The following is a 10827-nucleotide window of genomic DNA, read 5'->3' as shown; positions in this document are numbered from 1 at the left end:
CGGCTTTCATCCCACACGCTCGGCCCCACGCAGAGCCACAGTCTCCCACAAGGGGGTCATGCCTGGGGGCGGGCACTGGTGCCGCCAGCCCCTAATCTCTCTCTGCCCCTCCCCCCACTTGCATCTTCCTCTCCCTCCCTCGCCCCTCCCCAGCTCCCACCACAGCAGAGAGCCACCCTGCTGGGAACACAGCAAACCACCAAAACACCTGCCGCCTCCCCTCCCTCCGTGGCACCTTCCCTTCCCTGCTGCCCCCGTGACTCCTCTCTGGCCCCCTCCCAGCCTCCCATCCCACTCATGGTCCCCGCTGAGCTAGCGACCCTCCCGGTCCCCACTAATTAAGTGGCTGCACCTTCCCCCTCCTTTTGCCTGAATGTGCACAGAGGGCGGGTCCCCGGGAAAACGGAGGCTTTTGGATTTGGGCGGGGGTGTAGAGGGCGACGGGGCTCACGAGAGAGACTATGAATCAAGTCCAAGAATCTTTATTTCCTGAACAAAACTACTCGTGTGAAGAGAGAAGAGGCTGAATGGGCCTTTCTAAGTGGCCACAGTCCAAGGCTGGTGAGAAAGGGCAGGATTGGGCTGGGGCAAGAGTGCATCACAGGGAGAGGGGACCCCAGGTCCAGCCAGAGGAAGGAGGGGAAATGTCGCTGGGGGTCGGGTCGGAGTGGGTCCAGCACCCCCTGCCCCAGCCTGTGCCGGCCCATCACGAACCCCCCCACTGGGTGGAGGAGGGGGGGCAGGGAGGGGCTGGGCCCCAGTAGTGTGCATCTGAAGCGGCCGATGTGTGCAAATCAGCAAGAAGGAGGGGTGCGGAGCCGCTGCCCCCACCTCACCGCCCCCCCTCCTAAACAGGCAGCAGAAGCAGGGGTGGGGCCAGCGGCAGTATTGCTTTACCCATCATGCATGGCGTGGGTGGGCGATGGGGCAGGAGGAAGTGGGCTGGATTGGGGGCGTGAGCCAAGCCCCCTGCCCCCTCCCACCCTGGCAGCTCCGTTGGCAGGACTCTGAGGCTCATGGAGGCCCAGGGATGGCCAACCCGCCCTGGGGGCAGGCTGTGCCCAGATGTTCCCCATTAGGCTGGCTCTTCCTTGAGGTGGAGCCCAGGGCCTAAAGGTGAGGGAGAGACAGGTATCAGGGACCTAGTGGGCTGACACCCTCCCAGGCCCTCCAGCCCCTGCCCACCCACCTACCTTACCGGGGCTATTCGGCCACCTGGACACCCGTACAGTTCTCTTTGCTTTCTGAGGTGATGGCCAGGTATTCCGAGCTGGGGGGGCAAAGGCCAAGTGTAGAGTTACCCCCCTCATCAGTTTGGCCCACCCCCGGGAAACCGAGGAGGGTTGGGGTCTCTGCCCCAGGTGCACGGGGTTCCGGAGTTAGAGAGAGGTGGGGACTGCAGGCTGGACATCTAGGGATGGGGCCTGGAGTCCTGAGTCCGAGGGAGGAGGGGACCTCGGGGGGTCAGACTCTGGGTCCTGACCCTACCCATCCGTGACAACAGATGTACCCCTCTGGGAAGCCCGCGTGTCTGGGTCGCCTGACCCCCTCCCCACCAGTGCCACTCACGCATTCTCTTGTGCAGCGGCCTCCGTGGCCGCGGCGACCTTCTTGTAGCAGTAAACCATCTCTGCCACGAGCCATATGGTCAACACCACGATGAGCACATACATCATGATCTCCGACACGATGGACGCCATGTCTCTGTTGGCTGCAAGGGCCAGGCAGGGTCAGGTGGCAGTCAAGGCCAGGCTCGGGAGGCATGAGGTGCTCCCAGCTGGCGCTATGAGCTTGGCCAAGTGACCTGGGTTCCCTGGGCTCCCTGGGCCTGGGCTGCAAAGGGGACTATGCTGTTTCCCTAGCGTCATCGTTGTTACTGTGATCTTGTTTGTTTCTTTTAAAGTAGGCTCCCCACGCAGCATGGAGCCCAGCGCGGGGCTTGAACTCACGACCCTGCGATCAAGACCTGAGCTGAGATCAAGAGTGGGACGCTTGACCGACTGAGCCAGCCAGGCGCCCCGTCACTGTGATTCTTAATAACCAGCGTCCAATGGGCTTTGGGATCCCCCTCAACCTGCCCCCTTGGGTGGCCGGAGGGGGCATCTGTGTCATTCAGGAGGCTGCAGATGCCCGAGAGTTGCAGCTCTGCAACCAGAAGGCTCGGGTTCAGATCCCGACTCTGCCACTTGCCACCTGTGTAACCTTGGGCAAGTGGCTCACCCTCTCTGGGTTTGAGCTTCTCCATCTGTGAAAAGCTGATAATCACAATATCTCCTTCTTGGGAGTGTTGTACAAATGAAATATGCTTCAAAAATCCTTAGGATAGGGCTTGACATATAGGTAGCCCTCAACACCTGTTTACTATTATTAATTCTACTATTACTGTTATTGTTGGAGCAGTAGAGCATAGTAGTTCAGAGCAGGGGCTCTGGGAACCGGATTCAAATCCTGACTCTGCCTCTTATTAGCTGTGTGACTTTAGGCAAACGACTCCACCTCTCCAAGCCTCAACTCGTCCTCTGTAAACCGGCGGCGATAATCCTCATGCCTTCTCACAGGGTTGCTGGGAAGAGAAAGCAAGTTAATACCCGTAACAGACGTGGACGGGCTCGCAGTGGGCACCGCCTCAGTATATTGGCTCTTCACTGACATTTTCCGGAAGCCTTCTGTCCTTTCCGCGGCACTGGCCCTTGCCATTGCCAGCTTCCTTTCACTGAGCCTAAATTTAAACTGTGGAGGGGATGTGCTCAGCCAGGGAACCAGAGGCGAAGGCCGCTGTGACGTCCTCGGCCGGATTTCACAGGTGTCCGCCCCATACGCCCGGGCGTCTCCTTCCTGGTGGCCAGGACCTCATTTCCCCCACTGTCCTCACATGGTCTTTCCTCCCGTCAGTGGGTACTCTCTGCTGCTCCGCCCTGTGCAGATGGCACTGACGCTTTCTGGGCCAGAGTGAGGGAGGGCGGCAGGGCTGGATGTTTCTCCCCTGCTTCTGGGCCAAGAGGAGCTGGGGAGAGGGCTCCACGCGTCATTCGTTCATTCGAAAGATAGGAAGGCGTCTCATACGGTGAATGCCTGCTTTCAGCCAGGCTCTGTGCCAAGTTCTTTATGTGAGCGTCTCCCTGAGTCCCTGAAACACCCCAAGGATAGAGAGAGTGCTGGCTTCCCACGTCAGCTGACCTCAGGAAGCACACTGAGGTGGATATATGTTGGAAAAAGCGCACATCTTCAGAATTCTCCTCCCTGCTCCTGGGACTCGGGGCTCAGATGGACTGAGGTAATCTGGTATCTCCTGCTCTCCCAGTCAGATGAGGACGGTGATCGACCGGCACGGCTCTGTAGCCCATTTTCCAGAGAAAGACACTGAGGCTCAGAAAGGGGACAGCGCTGGACAAGGATGCACAGCCAGGATTGGACTCAGAGCCAGGATTCAACCCCAAGTGTAACTGATGGCAGGCTCTGAGCTCTTCCCTGCTCTGGAAACTACCGCAGCCGAAGAAACACTTGGTAAAGGGCGCTGTATGTCAAATGCAGTCTCCACTAAGCCACACAGACATCTCAGGAGGTAGGACTGTCATTCCCCTACTTCACAGACGAGGAACTGAGGCAGAGGGGTCATGCAGAGGGTAACAGGCCCCTTCTCTGGGGAGAACTTTGATTTCTTCAAAAGCCCCCAAATCTTCTAAAAGCTGGCAGCCCCCCAGATCTGAAGCTCCAGCCTGCCCCCCTGCAGACTGGATTTCTCACTAGCCTCAGATGCTGCTTCCCCTTAAGACGTTCTCCACCCATACCGGCCATAGCCGAGATAGAAGTAGCCCTCTTGTCCTCATTTGCCGGCTCCCCACTCGTGCTGGGGGACCCCCAGGTGCTTCTACCATCTTCCACAGCTCTGCTATCTCAGGAAAGTTCTCACCACCAACACCCACTGGCCCTCCTTTGGAAATGACTCCATTCATTCCTTGGGGTATTACCAGGAGGCATTCTAGGCTGATGGGTAATGCTGAGAATGCAGTAAGATAGTGGATTATAAAAAAAAAAAAAAAAAAAAAGAATACGGTATGGCCGGCAATGCGAACAGTACAGTAATAACCACGGGTAATCAGAGAAATACTGTGGTGTGATGAGTTATGTTAAAAATACTACAGTATGCTGGCTGATGATGAATACAGTTGAACAAGTAAAACTTTAAAAAACTACAATATGATTAATCTAAAATACTATAGCATGGTGGGTAGTGTTACAAATACTCTAGTATGATGGACTACGATAAAAATACTGTTGTATTTTTGGTAATGTTAAATAGTATAGTATATAGTAATATAAAATACCGTACTATGGTGATTAAAAAAAAAAAAAAACCCACTAGAGTATGTTGGATACTCCCGTAGACTCTGGGAAGACAAAATAAAGAGCTGTGCCTGCCTTTGGTAAATGTGAAGAACACAGGCTCTGGGAGGTAGTAGAATATGGTAGATCGTGCTCGCGCCCCAGCCTCCGTCCCGCAGATGAGGACAGCATTCCGAGCAAGGGCCAAACCACAAGAGCCACGGGACGGAGGGAACCTGGGAACCTCCCAGCTCTCCTGACCCCCTCGCCTCGGAACTAAGTCGGGAGACAGGATTGACACAGATTTTGTGAAACCTCGGTATTTGGGGGCGTTTCTTGTTACAGCCACTCCCAGGGGGCGGGGCTCCGTCTTCTACATCCGTGGGTGGCCGCCCACCCAGCATCGTGACCTACGCCAAAGAGGAGCTCACACATGTCTCCTGCACTGAATCCTGCTGGTTCACTTTGATAACAAACGTAAAAATGCTAATTATCAAAAGAAACCCACAGGCTCTGGCTGACGGCAGAGTGTAGTGAATCACACCAAGAACAGAAACGGCAGTCACACGTGCTTGGCTGGGTTCAAATCTAGGTCCCAGCTCTGCGATCTCGGCCACGTGATCTTACCTCCCTGAGCCTGGGTTTCCCCACCTGTAAAGTGGGGCCAGTAGCGGCCCCTAGCCAGGAGGGTGGGTGGGGAGGTTCAATGAGGGTCTGCACCCCTCTTGGGGAAAGGAAGGACAATGCACGGTGCTTGATAATGCGCGTGCGCTGTGAGCCCCATGGGCCGTATTTGCCATGGCTCTTTGGTGGCTCAGGTTCTGGGATGGTGTCCTGACTCTAAGCCAATGGGCCCTCGGGCCCTGGAAAATTCCAGTTTACACCCATCGGAAGATGTTTCAGAGAAGGGATCCAAGGCAGCTGGAGCCAAAATGATGACATGTCCCCAAACGCCTTAGATGCTTGCTGTTCCGTGAGGCCCCACACCGGCAGCATTGGCTTCGCTGAGAGCCTGTTAGAAATGCGGCCGGGGCCCCACCCCGGGTCTGCTGAGTCAGGGTCTGCACCTTAGCAAGACTCCCAGGATGCTCACGAGCACAGTGCAATTTGAGGAGCTCTGCTCTAGGGGACGCACTCTTGTGTCTTCCGCCGGGGTGACCAAGGGAGGAGGGGCTGAGACCACCGGACAGTCGGCACCTCCACTGTCATCCCCACTACGTGGGCAGCCGACACCCAGCCCGCCGCTGGGTCCTCACACAGCCCTGAGAGGTGGATACCATTATCATCCTGTTTCCCACGGCACAGCCCGTCCTCAGAGACAGGAAGGCCCCTGCAGGACGTCCCACAGCACACGTGGCAGAATTCTGCACCCAGAACTTTCAGGGGAGAGGTCTGCTGGGGCCTCGCCGCAGGTTGAAAGGAAAGGAAACCCAGAGCTGGGGCTGGAGAAGGAGGTGCGGCTCCCCCTGCTGCCGTGGGCGTTTGCCTGGCCCAGGCGAGGAGCCAGCCTGTCCCCTACCTGCCATCTGTCCCACCATCTGGCTACCGGTGGGCAACAGGGGTGAGCGGGCAGGCAGGGCCAGACTCACCTTTGTCCACCACCTCAAGGTGGATCTTTTTGACGACGCTGGTGTTGTGCTCATAGTTCTCAAAGAAGAGCAGGCGGTAGACGTGGCACTCATAGTCGCCGGAGTGGTTGTAGGTGACGTTGGTGATGAAGATAGACAGGTCCTGCAGGTCCTTGGTGCCCCGGCTGCCGTTCCACACCACACGACCCTCGAAACGCTCATCTTCCTCCAGCTGCAGCACCTCGTTCTCATAGCGCAGGATCTGGGGGGCAGCCGGGCAGGTCACCGCCTGTGCCTGTTCCCCCCCACCCCCCCACCCTCGTCCAGACTATTCTGTCCCTTGCCCTGACACTCAGAGAGACAGCAGACACACGTGGGCACCATGACCTCAGGCAGGGAGGGCACGGGGGGCAAGGGCCCCCAGCCCTGACTACGCCCCTGGCCCATGCACACACGCACGCTCACACACATATTCCTCAGGCACCCCTCCACCCTGCACCCCGAGCCCCCATTCAGCCTTCCTGGCTTTCATTCTCACCAGGCACGCTCCTCAGCCAGGGACAGAGGAGTCCAGTCTCAGCCACGGCAGACCCCAATGCTCCGGGAGGCCCTACAAGTTTATGGTGCCCCCTCATGTGTAGTTCAAAATACATATAACGTACAGGAGGGCAGGAAAGTGCTGCTTTTCTTCCATGATGACTACCTCAGACATCCTTGCTGCTACTAAATCTTTGTGCCAACCGCGTGCTAGGGGCAACTGCTGGATCACCCCTCACCCAAGCCTACGAGCTAGAGACTGCCGCCACCCCATCTTTAGAGAGGAGCAAACTGAGGCTCAGAGAGGCCCAGTGCCTTGCCCAAGGTCACCAGCTGGTCAGGGGTGGAACTGGAATCTGAATCCAGGTCATCACGAATAGCACATTATCGGAAACAAAGGGACAACCCCTCCCGCGGGCTGCCTGCCACGGCGTCCCACACAGGAGCCCGCGGCCCCGCACCTGTGCCGGGCGCCCCCCCCCCCACCTTGACAAACTCCTCCGTCCCCTTCTGGCGGAAGGTCCACTCTGTGAAGGTCTCGGCGGTGGTCTCGCTGCGGCGCTTGCAGGAGATGCACAGAATTTTGAAGGTCATCCCGAATACGGCTTCGGTCTCTGAGTCCACCTCCACGCAGCCCCCGCAGGCTGAGGACACTGCAGGGACAGCAGGCTCAGGTGGAGCAGGGGCGCCCAGCACCCCGGGCAATGCCAGGCTTCCTGGCCGTTGGCTCTCGGGCCTCTCAGAAACCATCTGTTTCCCCTCGACAATGGTTACGAACGGACAGAACCAGACGTTCAGCCTGCCCCTGCCACTTGCTGTGTGCCCTTGGCAAGTCCCTCCTCACCTCTGGCCTCAGTTTCCCTCTGTGAGGTGAGGGAAATGGTCATCTCTGCTTCGAGGGGTTGCTGGGCAGATTCCACAAGTGAGGTAAGGCCCCAGCAGGGGGCCTGCCACTCAGGAAGCCCCTCCCCCCCAAACAACATCGGGCTGTCACTGTGGGCAGTCACTCAGAGTCTTTGCTCTGTACCCAAGTAGATACCCATGTACCCCTTCTTAAGCAGTCCCCTTGCCCATGGTACTGCAGCATTTAGGTGCTGGGACTCGAATTCCAGATGTGTTAGAACTTCAATGTGGCGGAGTCATTTCCCCCCGCGACTGCTCTGCAAAACCAGCCAGCCCCAGAGAATGGGTTGGGAGAAGGCAAGACCTCAGAGGGGCGGGTGGGCGCTGGAACCAGGGCAGCCCCACACTCCAGCCCAGCTCTCTGGTCACCCACCCTCTACCCAGCTTCTCTGGCCCCTGTCCCCTCTGTCCCCAGGCTCCTCAGCTCCAGACCCGTCTCCCAGCTCTTACCAGCTTCTTGAAACTCACTGAGCTCTTTGCAGCCTCAGGGACTTTGCACCCCCGCTGGATTCCAGTCCCCTTGAGCGCCTCCTCCATATTCTTACCTGCCACCCCCTTCCCAAGGCCCAGCGCTCACCAGCTAATGCTGCGCCTCTCCGGCTCCAGCTCTGGGGCTGTTTCCTTGTCCCTGAGTCTCTCCCTCTCTGAATCTTGGGAACTCCGTGTCCTCCTCCGCTGCTCTCTCTTTCTAACTCCTTGAGCACCTCTGTGACTGTCTCCCCTACTTTATATCTTAGGGAGTCTCTCTGAAGGGTCCACCACTTTGTGTCCTCTTTCCAGGCTCAGATGGCCTCTCTCCCCCTTTCCCTGTCCCTTTTAAACTCCACCTCTCCCAGTGTCTACCATCTCTCCTGCCTCTCTCAAGTTTGTCTCTCCAGCGCTCCGATTTCTAACTCGCTTCTCGGCCTCTCTCTGGCATCCTCTACAACCCTCTCCGTCTCCTTCCTCCCGGTTACTCCCGATCCCCAGTCTCCGCGGAGCACTCCGGAGTACTCCGAGTCGCCGCGCCTCTCGCGCCTTCCCTTGCGTCCCCATCTCTCCCTGTCTCTCGGTCTCCCCTGTCCCAGTCTCCGGGCGCCGCCTTCCCTCCACCCCCCCCCGCCCCCCGCGGCTGTGGGTGTCACATTGCAGCCTGCGGGGCTCCGGGAGCAGCTGACTCCGCGTTTCCTCGCCCCCGGCTGGGCGCCCGCAGCCGCCGAGCTGTGCCAGCCCGGCCCCCGCCCGCGCTCGCCCACCCGCACCTCCCACCGCCCTCCCCCGCCCGGCTCCCGGCGCTCACAACTTCGCAAGCGGACTTAGCCGGGCCGGGGAGTGGGCCGGGGGCGGCCGTCGCCCCGCCGTCCCGGGTCCCGCGCGCGCGCACCCCGCCGCCGGGCCGCTGCCCGGGCCGTGCCCCCCCTCCGCGGCGCCACCCCCCCCGCCCCCGCGCACTCACCCAGGGCCGCGCCGACCACCAAGGCCAGCAGTGTCCCCATGGCTGCGCTGCGCGCGCTGCGCCCCCCTCCCGGGCCGCCGGTATTAATAGCGGGGCAAAAGAGGCAGCGGGCCCGGGCGGCGGTTAGAATGTCCCCGGGAGCGCGCGGGCGCAGCAGCTGCGGCTCTGGGACCGGCGAGGAGGGGGGGCGGAGGGGGGGCGCGGCCCCCCCGCTCCGGTTACCGCCGGGGGCCCAGCCCCGGGGCCCGGCGTCCGGGCATCCCCGCCGCGCGGGCGGCGGCCGCTGCTCGGGCTGTTGCGCTGGCGCGCGCAGCCGGGCACATTCGCCAGGTGCACCGACCCCGGCCCCGCTCCGGCTCGGGCGCGCTGGGGCGCGGGCCGCGGTCTCCTGCGCACTGCAGCGGCGGCGGCGGCGGCGGCGGCGGCGGCGGCGGCGGCCCGGGGAGGGAGGAGGGAGCGGGAGGGGGCGGGATGAATCACCGCGGGGGGAGGGCGCGGCCGCCCAGCCTTTGCCGCAGCGGCCCGGGAGGCGCCCGCTGCACCGGCCTCTCCGGGTGGCGCAGGGACCGCGGCTTCTGGGCGTGGGCGGACGGCCTGGGTGTTCCCGACCCCTCCCGACTCTGGGGACCCCCGGCACCGGAGTCCGGGAAAGGTCACCCCCAGAGTCACGGGAGGGCTTAGAGGGCGTTTGGGGGGCAGGGTTTCCGACTCCAGTTTATGGAGGTCATCCTCATGGGATGGAGGCTGGGACCTCCGAGTGACCTCCCCTTCAGATCCCTGACATCGGGGCCTGGAGGTCACTGTGCTGGAACCCAAGTGGCCATGGGGGGGGGTCAGGCTAGGGCCACCTAGAATACTTGGGACTCCACCCAAGCAGGTGGGGGGTGCTGGATCTAAACCAGAGACGCTGCTCTGGGGGTGGGGGGGGTACCATGTTTCAGGAGGAGGGTCCTCGGTCTCTGATGTTACCACCCCCCCCAACCACCACCACTGTTCAGGCCCCTGCTGCCGTTCCCAGGGCATCAAACTTATTCCTGCCTCAGGGCCTTTGCCTTCTTTGCTCTTCCCTCTGCCTGGACCACTCTTCCCCCTGGTGACCAAAAGGCTCACTTCTCCTGCAGCTCTTGGCTCCAATGTCACCTTCATCAGGTCGTCTGTCCATTCCCAGGAAACTGCCTCCCCTGTCCCTTACTTGACCGACTTTACTCGTTTCGGTTTTTTTCTACCGCATTTGTCACTACCTGACATTATACTCTTCCTTTATATTGATCTTCCACCGCCTGGCCCTCCAACCCTGGACTAGAAGATGCCCCCAGGTGGGGACAGTGTCCTGCGCACCACTGTGTTCCCAGCACCTGGAACTGGGCCTGGCACATTATAGGTGCTCGATAAAGTGAATAAATGCCAATGCTAGAGCCCTTCTGATGCGCTGGGTCCATTTCTCCCCAATATTGGCAGCAAGTTCTATTATTATCCCCATTTTACAGAAGAAGAAACTGAGGCTGAGAGCTCCTCACTCCCTTGCCTAGGGTCATGTAGCTGGCCTCAGGTAGATCCGGAATCCTGCCCCAGCAATGCCGGGTGGAGAAGTTGGGGACCAGGGTGGGAGACTTCAGGCTGGCTGCTCAGGTCCTGGCCTCCAGTTCTGGGTGCGAAGTTCCAGAATCCCCCTGACCCAGTCCCGCTGACCAAGAGGAACCAGGGTGTGGGGCAGGCTCGGCGCAGAGGAACAGGAAGCCAGGGACACTGGACACTTTGTGGTCTGAGCCTCTGTGCCAACACCTCCTGGGCTGTGAAATTGCCCTGCAGAAAATAACTCTCTCGCTGTACCGAGCCCTCCCCCTAGCAGTGGGTGACAGGCAGAGGCAGTGAGGACAGGCCTTAGGCACCGGGCAAGGGCACGTACTCACAGCCCGACAAGCTGGTGTTCACCGAGCACCTACTGTGGGCTTGGTGCTGTTCTAAGCACTTTACTAACATTAACTGTAATTCTTCCTACAGGGTGGGCATTACCACTATTCCCAATTAACAGGTATGGCAAACGGAGGCCCAGAGTGGGTA

General features: G+C 59.9%; 1 protein-coding gene across 3 annotated transcripts; it reads right to left on the bottom strand.

Moving 5' to 3' along the window:
• Positions 1 to 466: 466 nt before the first annotated feature.
• SCN1B (sodium voltage-gated channel beta subunit 1) lies at positions 467 to 9123 on the bottom strand. 3 transcript variants are annotated; one of them, XM_081806718.1, is made up of 6 exons: positions 8767 to 9123; positions 6915 to 7081; positions 5913 to 6153; positions 1570 to 1711; positions 1194 to 1270; positions 467 to 1110 (listed from the first exon to the last, which is right to left on the bottom strand). In XM_081806718.1, exons 1-5 carry the CDS (start codon positions 8804 to 8806, stop codon positions 1204 to 1206), a joined length of 657 nt encoding a protein of 218 aa, XP_081662844.1. In that variant the 5' UTR covers positions 8807 to 9123; the 3' UTR covers positions 467 to 1110; positions 1194 to 1203. The 3 variants fall into 3 exon arrangements, with proteins under 3 accessions (XP_081662844.1, XP_081662845.1, XP_081662846.1); XM_081806719.1 differs by having other exon boundaries at positions 1199 to 1270; positions 8767 to 9122; XM_081806720.1 differs by lacking the exon at positions 8767 to 9123 and adding an exon at positions 7909 to 8385.
• Between the last annotated feature and the right edge of the window lie 1704 nt (positions 9124 to 10827).

Source organism: Leptonychotes weddellii, chromosome 16 (assembly GCF_054177405.1).
Source record: "Leptonychotes weddellii isolate Sample4059 chromosome 16, ASM5417740v2, whole genome shotgun sequence".
Classification (NCBI taxonomy): Eukaryota; Metazoa; Chordata; class Mammalia; order Carnivora; family Phocidae; genus Leptonychotes; species Leptonychotes weddellii.
This window is presented reverse-complemented; position numbering and strand designations above follow the sequence as displayed.

Bases quoted from the DNA above. Each gene is read 5' to 3' on its own strand.
- SCN1B (XM_081806718.1), bottom strand. From the start codon at position 8,806: ATGGGGACACTGCTGGCCTTGGTGGTCGGCGCGGCCCTGG. The intron at 6,154-6,914 runs GTGGGGGGGGGG...GCTGCCCCCCAG, and splicing joins GGACGGAGGAGTTTGTCAAG to ATCCTGCGCTATGAGAACGA. The intron at 1,271-1,569 runs GTGAGTGGCACT...TTGCCCCCCCAG, and splicing joins GCCGCTGCACAAGAGAATGC to CTCGGAATACCTGGCCATCA.